At 39.6% G+C, this 23,611-nt stretch overlaps 1 protein-coding gene across 3 annotated transcripts in view; it reads right to left on the reverse strand.

The window, feature by feature from the left end:
- The window catches only part of FAT3 (FAT atypical cadherin 3), a 563,032-nt gene that overhangs the window by 370,366 nt on the left and 169,055 nt on the right, over window positions 1–23,611 (reverse strand). For all 3 annotated transcript variants that reach the window (XM_036859223.1, XM_036859224.1, XM_036859222.1), the window contains exon 2: window positions 19,311–19,625. In XM_036859223.1, coding sequence (XP_036715118.1) covers window positions 19,311–19,625 — 315 coding nt within the window. The remainder of the gene's footprint in view (window positions 1–19,310; window positions 19,626–23,611) is intronic.

Below are 23,611 nucleotides of genomic sequence, written 5' to 3' on the forward strand. Positions count from 1 at the left end.
GACAATTGCAAATCTTATGGCCTTTTTACTTTACTTCACTTGCTCACCTCCTCTCCCTCTCTGTGCTATAAAAGAAACTGGCATCCAAACCCCAATAAGATGGTTTTTCAAGAGACACTAGTCTGCCATCTTCTTGGTCTGCCAGCTTTCCGAATAAAGTCGTATTCCTTGCCTCAGCACCTCGTCTCCAGATTCACTGGCCTGTCGTGCGGCGAGCAGAGCAAACTTGGTCTTGGTAACAGATGCACCTGGCCGCCTCTGCTTCTACACCTTCCTGTATAGGTCTTTTCTCTCCTTGACACCTGCACATTTTAAAAATCAAGTTCACATCGTCCCTACTCCCTAGCCTTTTGGTTTGGAAGGTATAATGCATGGCCTCTCGACAGAGAGAGTACAAATTTGGACCTCCTTATTTGTAACCTCTCAGAGTAAGAATTCTGGCAAATTTATTCTCTCACTAATTTATCCAATCATTCATTTATTTATTCAACAAATAATTTACTAAACATCTACTACTTGCCAGTCACTGTTCAAGACAGAATATACAGGGGTCAACAAACAGACAAAAGCCCTGTCTTCCTGGAGCCTCCATTCTAGTGGGGAAATAAAGAAGAAGCAAAATAAACAGGTTACAGATATACTCTGTTAGACAGTGGTAAGTGTTTATGAGAGAAATAAAGCAGGGAGGGGCATAGGAAGAATTGGGAATTGCAGTACTAGATGGGGTGGGCAAGGAAGGCTGCTTTAGAGGGTGGCACTGGAAGAAGGAACTAGTGAGCCAATCATGCGGGGGATCAAGGGGAAAAGCATTCCAGGCAGCAGGACCAGAGGGGGCCACAGCCCCAGGGCAAGAGTGTGCCCAAGTGCACGGGTGACAGAAGGCAGGCAGTGGGGAGTGGGGCATGGAGGGGCAGACGGGAACCCATCAGAACCATCCTTAAGAGGCCAAGGGAAGAACTCGTGCTTTGACCCAGCAAGACCGAACTTTTTTGAGCATCTGTGGCACAGTGAACGTTAATTACAGCACATGCCTCTGACAGTTCAATAAGACATGGGCACGGTGTCTGGCTCACCTCATCTCAAAACCTGTCGGAAGGGAGTTAGTTGCTTCACTGCCATAAGATCCAACCACAAGAATGACCATTCCCGCTCAAACAGGAGCTCCCTGAGGGCTGAGGTGGCCGGCTACTCCTTCCTGCCCCCAGAGGAGGGCGCTGCCCATCGAAAGCACCAGGAGTCTTTGTCAATTCTGGGAGCTTTCCTGGTTGGGGACAGGACTCTGGGAACCTCTACTAAGGGTGACGACTCTGCTAAAGGCCCAGGTTTCACAGTGTGATTTACTTCCTGGGTTGGAGGAGACAGGTCAGGGGATGACAGTCTGTGTGTAATAGGGTATGTTTGATTTGTGGTTAAAACAGATCCGTGGCTCTACATTTACTTTTTAAAAAAAATTTTACTGAAGTATAGTTGATTTACAATGTTGTGTTAATTTCTGCTGTACAGCAAAGGGAGTCAGTTATACATATACATATATTCTTTTTCATATTCTTTTCCACTATGGTTTATCCCAGGATATTGACTATACTTCCCTGTGCTATGCAGTAGGACCACGTTGTTCATCCATCCTGTATATAATAGTTTGCGTCTGCTAATCCCAAACTCCCAATCCATCCCTCCCCCACCCCCCTCCCCCTTGACAACCACAAGTCTGTTCTCTGAGTCTGTTTCTGTTTCAGCTCTACATTTAGTTTTGAAAGGATACCAGCTTCTCCTCACCAACATCCTTTTAGAAATGTATTCACTTTAATGTTTAGCTGAGGACTGTATACCCCAAACAGAACCATCTGAGATTCTTCTTTCCACAAGAAGCCTGACACCAGGGTTCAGGCATGCTCCTCCAGTGCGTGGAAATATTGGTTTACAGTCATTCTTGTCTTGACAAAGAACCCAGGAGGCAGGGGAAATTAAAGCTATTTATGGGTAAGGAGCCATTTGTTCAGTAGGGATCAAAAAAAATGACATGAAGTACTGCAAAAATTGTAACAAAAGTCTGAAGACCCTGTCTATCTTAAGGGATGACGTGTTATTCCTTTTGCACTCCCAGGGCCTAGCACAGCACCTGACATGGAGAAGGTTTTCCATATGTGTTTGCTGAATTAATTAATTCATAATTATTACGTAAGTCAAGGCACAACAATATCATCAACTCATGGAAGGCCAGAAAATACTGAATTTAGTTACGATGAATTTATGATACAGACCAAACCCACAGGTACACAACACGCTGCTTCCAATATTTTGTTGCTAATGAGGTTTATAGACATCTGGCTGTATTTTCATCACAACGCCTTTCTTTATTTTAACTCTCAGTACAATGGTTGGCCTTCCTCAAAAATAAAGGATCTAAGTAAGATTGCTTAGTAACCGAGATTTGTCTGCTGCTTTTGATTCTCAGGTATAAAATTCTAATTCTAGAGAACTTTTCTGTAGGTGGCCTAGGTAGACTTTCATCTTGTAAAAGAGGTTATTCTAAACCTATCATAGATAAAATATGTGAGAGTTTTAATACTGTGACGCATCATATAAATTACAATTATGATTGCAATTATTATTATATCTATTAGCAAAGACCAACTCCCATTTTCCTCTTGTTTATGAAAGTAAAAGGCATTTCCCAAATAATTCCCTGCTTTCCCTGCTCCACATGTCAAATCACATTAAAATCCAATATATTAGAAGGACAGCAACACAGAGGTAGAAGGTCACTGTGACATTGTTTTAACCATGCCCACACCTTTAACCATTTCAGTGAATGTTAAGACCTGGCACAAAATTGATGCTGCAATTCCCAAAGCACTTTGATAACCTAGGATTAACTGATTTAAAAAAAGACTAAGGACCACTTAATTTTCTTTTGTGAACACTTATGAAATTTCCAGGACTGTGCACATTCTGATGACTTGTAGACTGTGTCAATATAAAATTTCTTTCGATTCCTCAGAGGCAACTGAATCCAGAGATGACATTTTGAAAATAGTTCAAATGTCAAATGGAAGTTTAAACAAAAGCAATTAGTCAGGAGAATTTCAACCATGGTTGGACTTCAGAAAGGTGTAAGTGCTTTTTGCTACAAAAGGAGTTCAGAAATCCCTGAGCAATGTTAATAAATGATACATATTATCCAAAGCATGTAACTTCTTCCTCCCTCCCTCCCTCCCTCCCTCCCTTCCTTCCGTGTTTCCTTAGAGCATCTGCTGTGTGTAAAGCACTGTTATTGGAATGGAAAACAACTCCCTATTTCCCACTGTACCCTGGTGCCTACTGCAGTGTCTGGCACACAATAAGGGCTCAATAAACAACACTGAATGTTGAATAAATGAAGAAGTAAACAAATGATAAGTAAGAAACACCCCTTTCTACTCTGAAGACTCTTGTTTTCTTATAATACAAATGCCAGCACATTTCTTATACTATGAACAGCCTAAAAAAAATAACAGAACATTTACTTGGCTTTGCTTGCTTTTGCCACAGATAGCTTGGATGCTGGAAACCAGAAAACCGTACCAGAAGAAAACTAGAAATCACCGCAGAGATTAGCTAATAGGAATCCAAGTAGACAGTGAAAAATGAAGTTGCATAATTGTAGGGAAAGCCTAGTAACTATGACCTATGTCAAAAAAAAAAAAAAAAAACAGAAAGAAAAGAAAAAAAGAAAATCATCCAGAATGCTGTGATATACAAAGGTACTTATATTTTAAAACAAAGTATAGCATGGTTTCCTTTAGGACAAGAGGACATCAAGCAAGAACGATGCTTTGAAGGTACATGAACAGTTTGAAGGGACAGAAATTACTGGAATAAAAACGTTCTCCCTCAGTCAACAGGGAAAGCTTCAGAGCTCATACGGTTTATGTGACAGGAGTTTCATGAAAAGAAACCTCCCTTACCATCTTACCATCTATGATTAATTTTGAAAATAAAGTGGGCTTTGAAAATAATTTGTTTCCAACAATTTGCTTTTACTGGAAACGGACCAGAATCGTACTGTCCCACATGGTGTTTATACAGAAGCAGCCTCTTCACCAAAGCAGTCAGTCCAGGAGAGGAGCAAAAAACGGCCCTGTGATCACTGAAATTAACGCCACAAAGCCTGTTACTGATGCTGTGCACTTGTACTCTGTGGGAGGGGTCTTCAAGGTCACCCTTCAGAGCCTGGTGATTCTCAACCTACTTACTATTCGAATCCCTTATGTACATGATGTCTCAGCAGATAAGAAGCATCAAATTAGAAGACAGAGCCCTGGGAGAGAGAGGCATGCTGCTAACAGAAGCCAGTGCTGTCAAGCTGAGCTTAAGTGAGGAAGCCCAAACAGTAGTACATCTGATGGCCCCAGACAACCATTAAGATTCCGGAGGGAAATCCTGTATCCACGACAGACTACGCAATTCGCAGGGCCCAGTGCAAAATGAAAGCACCAAGCCTCGTGTTCAAAAATTATGAAGCATTTCCAGATAGTGCCAGCAGAGCATTAAACCATACAAGTGGCCCTTCTGAACATGGGCCTTAGGTAACTGTCTGGGTTGTAGGCCCATGAAACCAGAACTGCTGCTATCATCATGTTCAGCATACTACGCGTGCCGAGTTGAAAGATGCATTTAATACACTTTAGAAAGTGATCCAGAAACACAGGTGTTTTATTGTAGTTTTGGCACTTAAAGATTTTTTTTAAATTGAAGTATAGTTAATTTATAATGTTGTGTTAGTTTCAGGTGTACAGCAAAGTGATTCAGTTATATATATACATATACATATATATATATTCTTTTTGAGATTCTTTTCCATTATAGGTTATTACAAGAAATTGAGTATAGTTTCCTGTGCCCAGTAGGTCCTTGTTGTTAACCTATTTTATACATAGTAGTGTATATGTTAATCCCAAACTCCTAATTTATCTCCCCATCCCGCCCCATTGCTATCCCCTTTGGTAACCATAAGTTTGTTTTCTATGTCTGTGAGTCTATTCCTGTTTTGTAGATAAGTTAAAGGGTTAAACTTCAGTTACGTGGGAAAACCACTTACGTGTAATTCCTCTATCTTGGGAGGTACTAGATATGACTAAAATTCCAACATGTAACTTCAATAACAAGCTCCAGATTCAGCCTCAAACATGGGTTTTCCCTTTGTTATAAAGTGGTTTTTTTGTCTTGTAAAAACAGCCTGTTTGTTCTTTTAGGTCTGAGAAGTTTCCTATTTCTTTGTGTTCCTCCCACACCTATGCACAGAATCCCAAATCCACAAAGGCGTATTATATCAGAGAGGAATGAAAACACAAAATAACATAAGCCATTTGCTAATTATGATAACCCAGCAAAGCACTGATAGAGATCTATTGAAACCATCTCTGGTATTTCTAAACATATGCATGTAGATATAAATCCACCAGGTATATTTGATTAACTATAAAAGTGAGACTTCGGAGACTGATTATCAAAGCCCACTTTACATTGAAAATCATTTCATTGGACACTAAAAACACTTAAATACAAAATTATAGAAATATGTCTAAATCTAGTTTCATAATAAACCATTTTAATAAATAACCCTATTTCCCGTGCATGAACATCATTTCTTCAGAGAAAAGCATTTCTCAACTGTGACAGAAAACAATTTAACTAAGTAAAAAAATGAACAATTTAGTATGTATATAGCCAAGATAAAGCATGTCTTTATAAAATAGGAAATTTTACGGAGAAGAGAAATTAACTTAAGTGGTAGGAGGTAATATTGGATTTGTCTTCCTTAACTGAAGTATCTGTAATGGCAACATATTTAAAAACGGTGCACGGGCAAGGGCTCAGCACTTTCTGCCTGTAATAGTAAGTTTCTAAAGTGATGGATTTATTTGACATCTCCTCACTCATGATCTCAGATGTTTTCCTTCCGAAAATAACCTATAAATATTATAACCATTTATTATTGCTGGAAAAATGTCCCATATAAGCCCTTAATATTATTTACTTAATCTATTCATTTTAAAGCTGTGTGACAGCAGCAATGAATGACAGCTGATGGTGAAATAATTCTGCACTATGAGATCTTAAAGAGTAGGGTTCTTGTTTTATCATCCTTGAACCCTCTACGCCTAGCACAGTATACTGGTGTACAGTAAGCACTCGTAAAAAAATGAACATTTAGTATATATCTGATACCTTCAAGGCATTTAATCAGACTGATTCTTCGTCAATTTTCAAGAAAGGATTCTTTATAAAGCACATTTTGATGAAAGTCAAGAATGTTGAATGCATTTAATAATAACTATGATAGCTAACATTTGTTGAGCGCTTCACATGTACAGGGCTTAGTTAGCTAAGTGCTTTATAAAATACATTGATCTGTTAAATCCTAGCAACAACTGAGTTAGTATCCCCATTTTCCTGATGGACAACCTGATTCATAAGAGGTTAAGAAACTTGTCTATCATCACCATAAGGTTAGTATGTGAACGAGATGGGGCGCCAATCCAGGAAGAATCCATGCTTCTCATGGGTGTGCTTGGCGAATTTCACAGGGTGAAACTCTGAGAAAACAGGTGGTTTATCATGCACATCTTGTTCAAAAGATTAAGGATAAATGGGGTTGTCTAAAACAGGATAATTTGCTTTTAACAGCATTCTTGGCAAATTTTCCTATGGAACACTACAGGTAAAATTTAAACCAGCAAATATCCATCTAAGAACTATTAATAAAGAGAGACAGGGCTTAATCCAAGCAAATGCTGGAGACCACAGATATTTTAGGTCATGACCCACAGAATTTCACAAATAAAAGATGAAAAGTGATGGTCAACATTCAAGCTAATGTAGATGAAAAATCCCAGCAATAATGTGACTTATAAAGACAAACGCCTTTCACTGATTTCTCCCCTAATTACTAAATCTAAAGGCTTCTTCTAGGCTTTAACCTTTGTGCACAACCGACATTAGAGAACATTTCTTTTTTCTTGAGCCTCTCTCCTGACTTGGTTTCCACAGCAACAGTCTTTTGTGGTCCTTTCATTTACGAAAGAGACACCTATATCAAACTTTAATGAAAAAAGTACGTATTATTACTGCAGGGTACATTAGACAATCTAAGGGCAAAGAGAACAGCTGAGTGTCACTAACACCTGGACCAGCCATTGGAAAGCCTTCAGGGTCAAGCCTATCAGAGCCTATCTCTCTCCCTCAGCTGCTTCATGCCCACAGCCTCTGTCTTAGTCCGTTTGGACAGCTCTAACAAAATATCATCAACTCACTGTTTTATAAACAACAGGTTTATTTCTCACAATTCTGGATGATGGAAGTCCAAGATCAAGATGCGGCAGATTCGGTGTCTGGTGAAGTCCCACTTCCTGCATCTTCTAGCTGCATCCTCACACAGCAGAAGGGGAGAGGGATCTCCCTGAAGTTTCTCTTATAAGACACTAATCCTATTCATAAGGGCTCCACCATCATGACGTAATTACTACCCAAAGGCCACACCTTCAAATACTACCACATCAGTGATTGTTTCAACATATGAATTTTAGGGAGACACAAACATTCACCCACAGCTGACAGGTTTACAACTCTTCAATTCCACCCCCACTAGAGATTATCTCTGAATCCCAGCAATAAATTCCTGGGAGAGAGAATCTTGGTCCCAGTGTCAAGGAGGGAAGGATAGGGGGTCAGTACTCAGAGAAAAGGGATGATGTGGGCTACACAGATATCTCTAATGTTATTTATAACAAGGTATCTTCTCTGTGAGATTTCAAGCCTGATGCTCCTTTTCACTACACCTCGAAGACTGTCTTCACCTCTTGTGTTCACCTCTTCTCGGAGTTACCAAGTTCCAGTTAACTGTATTTCTATTCTGTCTCTCCTATCAGTCCCCTTCTTTTCTTCCCTTCAATGTCACTGTCACTTAAAGACTCAAAGACTTAATCATACAACACGGATGCCAAATTAGCTAAAATAAACTCCATACATATGAAGACAATATCACTTTACATTTACTGAGAATTTACTACGTGCTAAATGCTTATTAAAGTACTTTACATATATTAACTCACCTAATCTTGGTGGCGAGCCAGTTCATTAGTTAATGAACTTATCCCCATTTTCACAGTGGAGTAAACTGAAGCTCAGAGAGGTTAAGTAACGTGTCCAACATCACACAGCTAAGAAGTGGTAGCGCTGGGATTCAAATGCAAAGACGTCTGATTTCAGTGTCCAATCTCTTGGACGCTACTCCTTGTGGCTTCTTTCCTCCCAGTGTTATTATGAAGCCCGACCATGATAATGAATGGCAAAGTGCTAAACAGACATTTGTCCTTGTGCTATTAAGTCACGAGACTACTATCAGTAACTCACCACAGGTTGGTTTTGTAATTTTATTGTTAGATTTCCATATGCTTTCCTAGAATAATCTACCTCAACGTGAATAAAATTTATGGATTTTTAAAACACTTGTTCATTTTTATAAGAATGTCGAGAAACTAGGAACAAAGTCATTTAAAAATGACAGCGAATACCAAGACCAGACTATAAAGTAGCAACAATACTAAAACTGGACTTTGGGTTCTCAAGGTCAATGGTGAAACTACACTTCATCCTGTATTTACTTTTCAGGTAGAAACTTCCAGTTCTTTGAAAGAAAAGTGCTTCCAGAGAATCCACTTTAAATGATTGAAAAGTGACAAAATAAATGAGACTCTGATGAGATTCTGATTTATGAAGCACACCAATGACATTCAGTAGTAACTTCCACATGGCCTTATGAGTTACATAAAAATACTCCCACAATTGGCCCTGTGGGGCATGAGAGCACCAGCCAGGAATGATCTTTCAGGAGTCCTGAAATGATTATAGCAACTCAGTGCCACACAAATCTCTCAGCACGTCCCCTATCCCTTTTATTTATTTATTTTTAAAATTTTCATTGGAGTATAGTTGTTTTACAGTATTGTATTCGTTTCTACTGCACAGCAAAGTGAATCAGCTATACATATACATATATCCCCTCTTTTTTGGATTTCCTTCCCATTTAGGTCACCACAGAGCATTGAGTAGAGTTCCCTGAGCTCTACCATAGGTTCTCTCATTAGTTATCTATTTTATACATAGCATCAATAGTGTATATACTATCCCTTTTAGAACTCCCCACATCATTAAACTTAACCAGATCATAAGTACTGCAAAACAAACAAAAACGACCTATCTAACTAAAGCCTGGATTGACTAGTGCAAATACTGCTAAAATTGTTAGGTTCCACCATAAGAGATATCATATGATATTTGTCTTTCTCTGCTTGGCTTACTTCCCTTAGTATGATAATCTCTAGGTCCATCCGTGTAACCCTTATATATGGAATCTAAAAAAAAAATGATACGAATGAATTTACATACAAAACAGAAACAGACCCACAGACATAGAAAACAAACTTACGGCTACCAGAGGCAAAGGCGAGGGAGGGATAAATGAGGGGTTTGTGATTAACAGATACACACTACTATATATAAAACAGATAAACAACAAGGACCTACTGTAGAGCACAGGGACCTCTACTCAGTATTTTGTAATAACCGAGAAGGGAGAAGAATCTGAAAATATATATATATGTATGTATAACTGAATCACTTCGCTGTACACCTGAAACTAACACAACATTGTAAATCAACTATACTTCAATAGGAAAAAAATCTGAACAATATATTTAAAAAAAAACTGGAAAAAAAACCCTGCTAAATTCTTAACATTTGGTATAGTAAGAAGAGCACAACATACTAGGAATCCTTGGTTATGCCAACCACCTTTACTCCCTCAGGAGAACTCAAGCTTCCCACCTGTGCCCTTGGACTGCCCCTTGCATAGCTGCCAGGGCCTGCTGTAAAGAAGTACCACAAACTTGGTGGTTGAACACAACAGAAACTTCTTCTCATACAGTTCTGGAGGCTAAAAGGTGAGAATCAGGGTGTCAGCTGGGCCATGCTCCTTCTGAAGGCTCTAGGGGAGAACCTTTCCTTGTCCTTTCCTGTCTTCTGGTGGATGCTGGGAATCCTTGGCATTCCTTGGCCCGTGGCAGCATGCCTTCAATGTCTGCCTCTATCTCCAGCTTCCCATGGCCGTCTTCCCTCTGTGTCTGTGTCTCTGTGTCCAGCAGTCCTTCAATTAGGGTCCACCCTAATGCAATAGGACCTCATTTTAACTTGATTACATTTACAAAGACCTTATTTCCAAATCGGGTCACATTCATGGGTACAGGGGGATTAGGACATCAACATGTCTTTTGGGGGGGACCCAATTTAACTCCTAAATACCTGCAAAACAAAGAGTGTGTACAATCATCGAAAAGAATTCCCTGAGCACCAGAGTCCTCAGATCATTAATGCATTCATTGAGTTGCTCACGTCTTCACTTTCAATGGCATATGTCTTTAGCATTGGGGACCATTAATCAGAGCAATCCTAGTTCTGTATGACCAGCTGGGTGACCTTGGGCAGGTCACCAAGGTGCCCAGAGGCCCAGTTTCTTCCCAGGACTGTGGTGTGAAAACACAGGTCTGGCTCGGGCACAGAGCAGACCTGCACTCTGGCTTCCCTGGCTTAAGGTTCCTCTTCCCACCTTTCCATCACCCCTGGGAGGGAGGGGGCACACACCAGGGAGTATCCAGGAGTCCCCCTAACAATGTCGGGGAAGAATGAAGAGAGGCGGGCAGTGGTTTCAATTAAAATTCACTGTTTCTCTCAGAACAGAAGAAAGTAATAAACCAAGGCAGTAAATTACTGCTGTGGAATTAATGCCCAGATAAAAGAAATAAAAGGGAAATTTATGACCTTAATCAATCTCCTTTTTTCATATATACATATAACTCCATCATCTGCTTTATTTACATGACTCTATCACCCTCCCAAATAATTCTCAGTAATTTCCAGCAGCAGCTACGCCTGCAGCTGAGCCCCCAGGAGCAGGCTGGGTTTCTACCGGAAATCTAGGAACACCGCCCCTCTCTCCCACCCCTTCTCAGTGGGCTAGAGGACATGGAGGAGCATGGAGGCCCAAGCAATACCGCCAGCCACACAGAATGAGCAGCTTACATCCCCTCGGGGAGGCGCCCCTGAGCCACCTGCATGCCCAGGGTCGGTTCCCAGCCAGGCATCTCTTCCCTCCCGCTCCTGTCTGTTCAGTCTTCCCTCCCTTTTACCCAAGTTCCTCATACCTGCCTGGAATTCAATTTTATAAAAGTCAAGACCTGAAACTCTTTTTTTCCAAGTAACAGTCATATTAACTCAAAGATCCGAATGTGTTTCTCATGAATGCTGTTGCCTAATTAGCAGACTTGTCCATAGAAATGTGACTCAATTTGGGGGTCAAAGTTTTCTTTCCTATTACTGATGGTGGCACCAGTTGGCAAAGTCTTCACAACCTATGGGGTATCCAAGGACGGTGATCTGAGACACTGGTCTAAGGCCCCACAAATCTACCAGTTCCCTGGGGCTTCTAAATGAACACTGCATCCTTACAAGGGATGCCAAAGACCTCAGAGAGCCTTAATCTAGATACAGGACTGCAGACTCCCCAGCTGAGGGCAAAAGGATTTTTTTTTTTTTCTTTTTCACTCCCTTTTATTCCAGGGAAGTAACAATCCTCATATTTATCTGTCAGAAGGCTGACATTAAGCAGGAACAGGATTTGGAGCTACTTAAGTATTTCAAGGGAATAAACTCTGGGACCCTCAAAATAACCCCTTGACGCTGTTTTCTGAAGAACGCTGTGCAAAACCGACTTTGATGAGAATTCTGTCCAAACACTCAGCGTTGAGAAAACAATAACTTCCTCCACTTTCATTCTGTTGGAAGTTTTGTTATTGTTTTGTTCTTTTTTTGCTAATGGATTTGATTTCAAATATTCATAAAGCCTTTAAAATACAAAGAACCTGGAGTGAGAGGGAAGTGAGAGGCAGCTTTGGATTTCTTCCCTTTTTATTTTATATCATTTTATTATTGTTAATAATATATATTTGCATCTGTTTCTATATATAGATATACGCACACAAGCACTTTTTGAAAATGCTAACAATACCACCACACCTCCCTAATTAGTTACTCATTTTGTAGGGTGTTTTGTTAAGGGCAAGTGAAATAGAGTCTTGGAAAATATTCCACATTAGTTTGGTGGTTTTCAACAGGGGCAATTTTTACCCCAGGGGATGTTTGACAATGTCTGGAGCTATTTTGGCTGTCACAACTAGGGGAAGGGGCACTACTGGCATCTCGTAGAGACCCAGAAATGTTGCTAAACATCTTATAATGCCTAGCACAGCTCCCAAAACAAAGACTGATCCAGTCCAAAATGTCGAAAGTATTGAAGTTGAGAAACTCTGAAATCGGTATTTACATTCACAACCAGCATTCAAAAAAAAAAAAAAAAAAAAATCAAGCCACAGGAAGGCAGAGCCTCACTCCACTCTAGGTGAAAGCACGTTCTCCTTTGCAATGTCCCCCTCTGCACCCTCAGAACCCCCCCACCCCCAGTCCACACTTATGAGTTGATCAAATGGGGAAATGCACAGTCTCCCCAGTGACACAATGACAGTGCAGAAAAGTTCCCTTTGTCCTTGTTCATGTGAAGCACATTCACAGGGATGCAAAGGTCACTGCTGAATTTAAATAACCTCCTGTGATAAATCTGCATGAGGCCGATTTGTTCTACTGGACGCGTTGGATTAAATGAACACAATTTCATGTTCTATAGGACAAGGCCTCCTTTCATGGCTGAAAGAAGGAGCGAGGGTGATTTACAGTTTCATACGTACTTATTCGCTACATTATCTGCTTTGTGCCTGGACTTATGAATATCAACTCATCATCCCGCGGTCATTTCTACCCATTCAGGAGAATTTAGCTTTCCATTAGGAAGGAACAAGGAACAAGAGAGTGTAACAAGAGATTTCTGCAATGTTCACTTGAAAGAAAAATCATCAATATTTGTCCCCTTGTCCTTCACCTTGTGTGTTTTTTTCTTTTTAATCTCTGATGTTATAACATAAAGCCAGGTCTCCTTCTGTTTTCCAGGAAAAGGTGGTTTGTTAAGCAGATTATCCCCAAACAGAGCTGGACATCAACAGAAGGCTTAGCTTACTTATGATACCAGATTATTTTTAAGCACCACTCTCTTATGAGCCATCGCTCTTTTTATAATGATAAACTAATATCAAATGTTTGTTGATTCATTAAAGTATTCCTGAATTCCATTTAGCAACAGATTCTGCTTAATGTTATATATTTGGAAACAAGAGAAGTGTATCCAAACATTAATATAACCCAGATTTTTTATTAACCACAAGTCTTAGGTATCACAATGTTTTTGCTCATGGACCATGAAAGAGACAGGATTTTCATTTTTCTCTACTTCATACACCTGAAACTAACACAACGTTGTAAATCAGCCACACTCCAGTAAAATTTAAAATAAAAGAGTGTATGGATAAATTATAAAGTTGGCTACCTTGTCCTCAGGTCATCTCTCAGCACTGTGTTACCTCCCTCTTTCGTTTCTCTTTGGATACTGAAGTCTAGAGTCTTGCTAACCTAGTTTTCAGCAATGTCAGCATCACATAGGAACTTGGTAGAAATGCAAATGATTGAGCTCCATCCCAGGAATCCGTAGTCTAACAAGCTTGCCAGTCGATCATCATCATGCTGAAATGTGGTCTAGATTTTTCTCTCTCTGTTACTCCTCCAGGTAACACTTACCGGCTTCGTCTTATACCGTACACTGAAAGGCAAGCTGATATTATTTATTTATTTATTTGTTTGTTTTTGGCCATTAAGTGCAGCAGGCTGGATCTTAGTTCCCCAACCAGGGATCGAACCCATGCATGCCCCCTGCAGTGGAACCAGAAAGCACGGAGTCTTAACCACTGGACCGCCAGGGAAGTCCCAAGCTACTATTATTTAGAGTTGGTTAAAAAACTAATGACATCCAATATTTTAATAAGTTATCCCTCCTCTTTGTATAGGGAAAAAATGTCTAAGCCCAAGGGAATCAATCGTTAAGGTTAGGCTTTGAGGTATTCCTACAGCACACATGCTTTTGAAGAGGTTCACTTTCTGTCAGCTCCCCTGAGAAGAGGAGAGGGCAGCAACTCTTCCTACACATAAGTATGCTTTGGTCAGGTTAATCCCAAGAGGCTCACACAAAGTGAAAGCAAGCTGAGCTTCACCTCAGCTCAAATATAGGTGGCAATGCCAGCGGTCAGAGCATGGACCAAAGGGAGACATCACAACTGCAGGAAAGAATTTAGAAAGCCCATGCCCTGGCTGGTCAACCATCAAAACGTCTGGATTAAGTAAGGCTCACTTCCAGAGACACAGGCTCTCAACACAGCATACCCTAATCCTGGATCTATGTTTAACAGAGGCAAAGGAAACAGAGGCAAAACTAGGTATGGTTTTTCCCTCTAAAAAGTTATTTTATTAGGCCTCTCAAAAGGAAGATATAAGACCCAAGGCTTTTAAAAATCTAAATATCATCAAACAAGAATAAAAGAGATGTGCATAGTTGCTACTTCTAATGTCTTCCAACACTCCAGACATTTATGAGTCTTTTAAAATTCCTTTTCTAATGATATAAAGCCTCTCCAACTAGCTCAAGTAGCAACGGATGGGCTTTCAAGGTCAGCTTAACTTGTTCAGTCCCTCGGTAATTTTCTCGCTTCTCTCTTTGCAGACTGACCCATTCTTCAGGGCCCATTTCAGGGATCTGCAAAGTCCTCACACCATCCTCTCCTACTCCAGCTGGCACTGAACTCTGCCCCACCCAGACATGTTATCCTGTTCACTCACAACTTATATTCCACAGAGTCTGACCATTTATTTTTTATAAACTGCCTTACATTCTTGCTAAAGTGCGTAGTATGTGTGATGGCCCTATTTTTCCCATGAGCATAAATTCCCTGAATGCAGTAATGTCTTATACTTCTGTTCTATCACCCATCCCACCAATACCTGGGGTCTAAAACAGCAGTGGCACACAGTAGTGCACAATACACTTTATAAAACCCCATGGAAGGTTCCAGTGCTACACACTGATTAGGAAGGAAAGACATCACCGCCTTTCAAGTATGTCTCGATTGCAGCAACATGGCTATACCTAGAGATTATCATACCAAGTGAAATAAGTCAGAGAAAGACAAGTATCATATGATAGCACTTATATGTGGAATCTTAAAAAAATGATACAAATGAACTTATATTACAGAACAGAAACAGACGCATAAACATAGAAACAAACTTATGGTTACAAAAGGGGAAAGGGGGGGGATAAATTAGGAGTTTGGGATTAACAGATCCACATTACTATATATAAAACAGATAAACAACAGGGTCCTACTGTATAGCACAGGGAACTATATTCAATATCTCGTAATAACTTATAATGGAAAAGAATCTGAAAAAGAATATATATATATGTATGTATAACTGAATCACTTTGCTGTACACCTGAAACTAAGACAACATTTTAAATCAACTATACTTCAAAAACAAAGACAGTGGGGTTCGGGAGAAGTGTGCTTGCAACTCACACAAACTTGACTCTAGTGGGGAAAACAGGATGATTAATAATAATAAAAACAACAGTATTTATCGAGTGCTCCAGTAAATGCTGGCATGCTGGCGCTGTGCCAAATGGTCCCCATACCGCAGACATGACTACAATAAACATTCTGAAATCCTAGAGGAACTTCCCACACCTGTTCCCCAATTCAGCCTGGATGACCACTCAGCAGCCAGCTTGGATTTCGTTACAAGCGCTGGAAGGAAGCATTTAAGTTCCTGCTCACCCGGAGAGACAGGTGAACACCAGCCTGCCGGGTGTCTCCCGCTCAGAACACGTGGGTAGGACTCCCGTTACTGACTAGCTAAGGCCCGCGCATGCCGGAAGCTGCCTTTGATTGAAATCACCTGTTCAGCCTGGAATTAATCAAGGGTTCTCTGTACAGGCCAGAAAGGACCTCAGAGCATTACAGCTTTTGTTTTCCTTCTTAAGCCACAGGAATTACTAAAGAAAGTCCACAGACTACTGACTCTAAGTGATTTTAGGTCTGGCAGGAAAAAAAAAAACAGTTCTTTAGGTAGAGAACAGAGAGTTCATTACAGAAATCTCTCTCCCTTTCTGGGTCCCGGATATCTGTTATCTGCTGCAAGCTGTGGACCCGAAGTATTGACATTATTCGAGTTCGCATTAATCATGTTAATCTTTATTTATTATGTAGCACATTGCCAAAGCAAAATGGAACTCTATAAATTTCGGCTCTACCACAGAGGAAGGAACGAAAGGTCAGTTTACCAGAGTCCACAACCAGTGGAAAAAATCTAAAGCATAAATATTACCTAAACATACCAGTTAGGTACACCTCCCCCTTCATTCCTGAAAAATGTTACATTAACGTAACTATTGCAGACAAAGGACTTTAGAGAGACAGGAAGTGTGCCAAAAATTAAACCATCTCTTTGGAGAGCTTGTGGAATCGGATGGAAATTGCTCCATAGGCAGCATTATATTTAGAGCAACAAGCTTAACAAGGGTTGCACCAGGCTCGTGGTTCTGCGAATCTCAATAGAAATAAGAACAGTAATAACATGATTCTTCTAGAACTTTGTAGTTCACCAATGGCCTTCAAACATATCATGAATTCAGACTTCTTGAGCAACTCGTATGAAGTAAGCAAGGTCATTTTCATTTTCTAGATAAGAATCTGAGGTCCGAGGAGATTAACTGATTTGCCTGTAATCAGAGTTACAGCAATCAGGATGGGGTATCAACTTTCTTTGCACAGTTTCACTGTGCCAGGCACCGTGGTAAGCATTTTACTTGAGGACCGCTTTATGCCTTGCAACTATCCTTTCTCACTAAAAACCGAAGTTCAGAGAGGTTCAGTAACCTGCCCAAGCTCACAGAGCCCACAGAGTGTCTGATTTAGTCTATGTTTTCCCTGCTGTGTTTGATGGTGTTTCCCAGTTAGGAGTGCAGAGCAAGGGTTTGAAAACCAGGACTTCTAATCCCAAATGCTACCCTCCTCCATGAAACACTCCCTAACTACCATTCTTGCCCACCCCATATTGAGTGAAACTCCTCTACCATAATCAATTATTGCAACCTTTCACTCTATCATAAATATTTGTCAGTTTAGTAATTTCACGTACCTTGGGTCCCTGATAGGCTTGGGCCATCTCTTAAGTTTATAACTCTCTCTATAAGATCCTGTTTGGAAACTAATAGGCACAATAAATGCTTGGTGAATGACTAAATGGATAAACAAAATCCAGTGTTTTCTTGTTGTGTGTCTGAGAATTACAAAGTGTGCTATATGTTCCTTTTAGACTATTAGAAAAGTTGGTCTAAAATGTCATTCCTGGCACAAATCCTTTTTAAAAATCTACAGCTAGGACAGAGAAATTATACATATGATCAAGGCTCTTATGTAATACAGTCCAAATTTCGATAATACAGGAATTTCTGAAAATCCAAGGGCAAACTTTTCAAAGCTAGATAAAAGACAGCTTTAGTTTCATGAGTCTCCATGTTCTTCTCTGCAAATACTGCGTGGTCTATGGTCTTCACTTCCAGTCCAAATTCCTCCCTGTGACATTTATTCTTTCTTTAATTTCAGCCATGAGTGGAGGAAGAGACCAGTTGACATTGCCCTTGTGCAGTGTCTTTTGTAAAAGAGGGTGCTGGGTTCACTCTTACTGAGTCAAGTGCCAATGGAATCAAGAGGGAGGATTCGGAATATGACTTAAGACTGGGGTGTTTCAGGCTCCACAGGGGCTGTGAAATGTGAAGACGTCTATGCCCTCAACTTCTTTCCTGTGACTTTTTTTGTCTTTGTTCTTTTTCCCTCTTGGCTTTCTCAAGTATCTGAATTCATTTCTCTGTCACCATATTACACAGAGCTCTTGGCTACAGTGAGAAAGTGAATCAGGAGGATGGGGGTCCTCACGTGCATGGGAGGCTCCCCGTACTTAACGGGGTGCTGAAAGGATGGGCGTGGCTCCAGTCCTCTGAGTCTTCTCCTTCAAGTTCAAGGACGCCTGAATCAGACACTGATAGCTGATGACCACTCTCTGTCTTCTAATGAAATTAAAGTCAGATCCTGATTCAACACTATTCAAATGCTAAACTCTGCTTAACAAAATGACTGACCCACTCATAATTAGAAAAAAATCAATAGTTTCAAAAATTCCCTTGGCATTCTCTTTAAATTATGTTAATGGGAATCTGGCATTTATAAAACGCTTGGCGTCAGTTATATGTTTCTACTTGAACAAACATGAGCAGGAGAAATAACTATCAACTCGATCAGTACTTTGTTAGGAAAGTGGGGCATGTCCCAACCAACAAACATCAATCACCTAGCCTAACTTTTGACCAATATCAACTCACCCAGAGTGAGATAGCTATAGTATCTTTATTACTTTCTTCTAAATTTCAATTAATTAAAACTCTATCCATCACAACTCTCACTGAGTGTTTTACCTGCTTGTTCAGATCTAAAAGAGGCAAATCACAAGAAAGCAACAAACTTCTGAGATTTACTCTGCAAAGCACTTTTTTCCAGTGTATGTACTTGTCTCAGAATGCATTCAACCAAACTCCACACCTGCCCTTTCTGGTCCTTAGTCAACAAGTTAAGTTTTCCGTGCACTCTCTAGAAACTTTTTAAGCAAAAACCAAGAAAATTAAAATGTGTATGTTTTACGTAAAGATTTAGATACTGGAAGTTCTACTAAACATTGACATTTCATTGATGGGTAGTACAGAAATCACAAAACATCTGGGGCTTAAAGTTAAGGCTTTAAGGAGATTATTTATGGCGTGCTGGACTAAGGCCAAGCAAGGGAGAAGTTCCTAGAAAGAGAGGTGTGACAAAGCCAGCTACCCATGGAACCCAGCATGGCCCAGGTTACTCTCTCCCCAGATAGAGAAAGGGGGCAGCTGGCTCTCTGAATGGCTTAGGAGCCATGTTTTACAATTATGAGTAAAGCAAATCTAAGGCTTCCTGTGAAAGCCTCCGATTTCTATTAGATCACTTCACCTCAATGTCAGTTGAAATGAAAACATACCAAACCAGAAAGGTAAAACGCTCACCTTTTCAAGCAATTCCCAGAAAGGAGGATGCTGTTCTCCACACAATAAAATAAATAAGAGGGTGTAGCAAGTGTCAGACTCATGAATTTAAAAGGTGGACTAACAACTAAAAAAAGTCATGCGAGCATTCCCTTACCTGTTTTGATGTTGATGGCAAAAAAGTTCTGAGGATTCCCACTTGTAATCCTGTATGTCAGTTTTTCATTGGAACTAGAGTCAGGGTCCTCAGCCTGGATCTGAATGACAGATACATCCTTCGGAGAGTTTTCCAAGACAACAGGATAATAAATAGGTTCAGAGGTCAGCGGGGCGTTGTCATTCACGTCTTCAATTTCAATGTAGACCTCAATCGTGGAATAGAGTGGAACAACGCCCCGATCTGTGGCGTACACTGTCAGCCAATATGACCCTGTTGTCTCTCGATCAAGGATGTCTGCAGTAGAGATGACTCCTAAGAGAAAGCAAGGAAAGTGTAACTGCTATAGCAAAACAGGAACACATTAAGTCAATCACCCCAAACTGAGGACGGCTGTGCTAAGTGATCTTGGCATATGAAAAAAAAAAAATCCATCACACAAAATTAAATGAAGATGCTTCTCTTTACATCAGAACACTATTTTCTGCAAAACTGTACTAACCAGTTCTTCTACCATTTGAGAAGTATAATTATATTCACAAATACATTATTTGAATTTCGGGGATAGACGTATCTATACACACACACACACACACACACACACAAACACACAAACCCACGAGACAGTTGGGAGCAATGGGAAGAGAGTGGGCCAGAGGTCAAAACACTTCCCATGATGCATGGGAAAGCAGTGCACTATCACATCAAAATTTCCATTTGACCGGATATCGAATTGATTTCCTATGCAACAAAGAGCTTTCCCGGGATACATTATTTTGTCTGTTCATTCACAAAAATGAAAAAGACCTTTCAAATGTTCTTTTGCCTGTTAGGATAGAAACTATTTTGCATGCAAAAGTCCAAACCCCCTTGATACTATTTCTCTACAAATCTAATGTCACAGTTATTCGAAAAGAATCAGAGAAGCTGTAAAGCCATACCAACATACTTTCTGAATGAGCTCTAGCCCCCTCAAGAACTCTACAGAGGACACTAAATAAACTCTAAGCCACTTTGAGGGATACTCAGGGACAACCATTTTAAATTAGAAGCAGAAAAATGCCCAGTCTGCTCCCTCCCACCTTTCCCATTTCATGGTTGAAACAAGCACCAACCAGGAAATCAAACATCTGACAGAAAAGCCAAAGAGAAAATGCTGTGCTCTTAAATATCTTTACAGCCCTCACCCAAACCACCAAGGCTATAGAAACTTACTACAGAAACTCTTAAGTACTTTCCACTGTGATGGGAAAACTCTGGGATTCAGCTTATAAAATCTCTAAAAGTAGTCAGGATACACATGGAAGGTGTGTAATTCATGTAAACCTTTATACCCTAAAAAAGATCCATGGAAGGAGTCAAGAAACACTTCTCCAGTTCTGACCTGAATCTTATATCCTCTGTACTCCTGTTGGATTAGGCACATAATATGGCCTGTAGATCTTGCATAAGCAAACTTCCAAGTACAGCACCTGGGAGGGAGGAGGGCATCTTTCCAGAAACAGGCCAGAAAAGTGAAGGTTGCTTGTAATTCAGAACAGCTATACGATTCAAAGGGAGATCACCCAACTGATGTTGAAGTTTCAGTTCTAAAGTTATCCACCAAAGAACTCTGTAAGCTTTATAATTCTCTCTTATAATGAGGGCATCAAGTCTCAAATGTGAGTACGTAACTTGTCCAAGGTCACACAGCTAGTTGCAGAAGAACCCAGATCTGTCTGCCTCGAATGCTCCAGTTTCAACCTAGACTCCATGACCTACTACCTCTTTGACCCTGTACAAGGTGTTTGAACCAAGCAAGCCTAGTTCTATCACCCATATCTCAGTGCTGTGGTGGCAATCATGTAATTAAATGTATGCCGAGAGTTTGGCAAAATGCTTGCAACACAGTAGATGCTGAGTATATGATAAATCAATATGAATCAAAAGCAATACCCAAAGCCTTGTAAATAGTAACCACCCCCCAAAGCAAGGAACAATCTTGAGAGGAGAGAAGTTTGCGATGGAAAGTCTTGTTAGATATTTTTTTCTCCTCTGGTCATGCGGCATATTGTTGCTTGATCTTTGTGACTTGCCCATGATACCTTTTCATAAAATATCTGGCCTGTTTGGGGAATAGCAAAGTCAGTCCATTAAAAAGAGAACTTAAGAAGGAACAAAATCAAAGAAGTTAGGTCAGCTTTGTCTGTACCTTGCCTGATTACCCACCGTGCGCACAAGCACTTGTGCGCACACGCACACACACACACAGATTTGTAGTCACAGAATTGCTCTGGGATCCCTGGAAGTCACTTAAATACCTTTTCTTGGACCTGTCAAACTGGGACAGGCTTTGGACATTAAATGATTTTGAGAAGTCCTTGGATGAAGGGCATCCACTAATGCAAATTAAAATATATGGGTGGAATTTTACTCTATTTTTTAATGAAACATCAGATATGTCCTCTAGAAATTAAAATTCTCTCTCATTAAGATAAAATATGTCTATGGCTATATTTACTCATTAAGTAGAAGTGCAAATGAGTATCTTGGAACATAAGTGTTCAGGCTTCGCTCTCATGATCCAAAAATTTGAGGACAAAATGAAAAGAAGGACTCTGAAATGTGTTGACAATTATTATAAGATTCATCCAAGGCTCCATATTAACTATATTAAACAACAAATGCCCAGTGATAGCATTTCCTCACTTTCTTCAGTGCTTCACAGATAATTATGATCCACGTGGTCACAATTGAAAATGTAAATCCACATGAGCTTTTCTATTAAGCAAAAACTCACTTCTGAGGTTGCCCAAAGACTGCCAAAATCATGTTATAAGCCCATAGCTTTGTAACAACTACCATGCATTCTTTATTACTCTTTTTCAATTGAGGCATAATTGACATACAATAAACTATACACATTTAAAGTAAACAATCGGTGTGACTTCCCTGGTGGTCCAGTGGGTAAGACTCCACGCTCCCAATGCAGGGGGCCAGGTTCAGCCCCTGGTCAGGGAACTAGATCGCATGCATGACGCAACAAAGAGTCAGCATGCTGCAACTAAAAGATCTCGTGTGCCGCAATGAAGATACGGCATGCCTCAACTAAGACCCGGTGCAGCCAAAATAAATAAATTAAATAAATTAAAAAAAAATAAAATCCTCTACAATTTCTCTAAAAGAATTTAAAAATAAACAATTTGTAAGTTTTGACACCCATGAAACCATCACCACCAAGATAAAAAATGTGACCATGACTTCCTAAAGTATTCACCTTCCCGTTTTTAATCTAATTAAAATGCTCTCAAATTTTCCTTACCCACAGACAACCAGATTAGCTTTGTCACTACAGACTAATTAGCATTTTCTAGAATTTTACAGAAACGGAATGATACAGTATGTGCTCTTTTTTGTCTGGCTTCTTTCACCCAGAATAATTATTTCTGAGATTCATCCATGTTGTTGTACATTTAAAAATACAACAGACCTTCTAATTTCTGAGTAGTATTCCATTGCACGCATATAGCACAATTTTTTTTAAACATTGACTTGTTGGACATTTAGGTTGCTTTCGGTTTTTAGATATTATCTAAGTATCTAAGAAATCTTTGCCTATCCAAGGTCACAAAGATTTTTCTCCTATGTTTTCTTCCAGAAGTTTAAAGTCTTAGGTTTTACATTTATACCTATGATGAATTTTGAGTTAATGTTTGTATATGGTACAAGCTATGGACCTAAGCTCATTTTTTCATATGTAGATGTTCATTGTGCCAGCCCCATTTGTTGAAAAAAACTTTTCTCCACTGAATTGCCTTTGCATCTTTGTTGAAAATCAATTGACCATATAAAGTATGGGTCTACATTTGGACTCTCCATTCTGTTTCATTGATCTATTTGTCTATTTTTATATCAATATCACACTTTCTTAATAATTAGAAATAATTATTTCTTAATAATTTCTTAATAATTAGTAATAATTCTTACTTAATAATTACTTAATAATTTCTTTCTTAATAATTATTTCTTAATAATTTCTTCATAATTAGTCTTGAAGTCAGGAAGTGTAAGTCTTGCAATTTTGCTCTTCTTTTTCAAAGTTGTTTGGGTTATTCCAAATCCTTTGTGTTTCCATATGAAGTATAGAATCAGCTTTAGAATCCATATGAAATTTAGAAAAACCTATTTGGATTTTTACTGGGATTATAATGACTCTATAAATCATTTCGGAAAGAACTGGCATCTTAACAACTTTGAGTCTACTGATCCATGAAAATGGTATATCTCTCTATTAACTTATGTTTTCTTTTATTTCTCTAAGC

The sequence above is a fragment of the Balaenoptera musculus genome, chromosome 8 (genome assembly GCF_009873245.2).
Source record: "Balaenoptera musculus isolate JJ_BM4_2016_0621 chromosome 8, mBalMus1.pri.v3, whole genome shotgun sequence".
Lineage (NCBI taxonomy): Eukaryota > Metazoa > Chordata > Mammalia > Artiodactyla > Balaenopteridae > Balaenoptera > Balaenoptera musculus.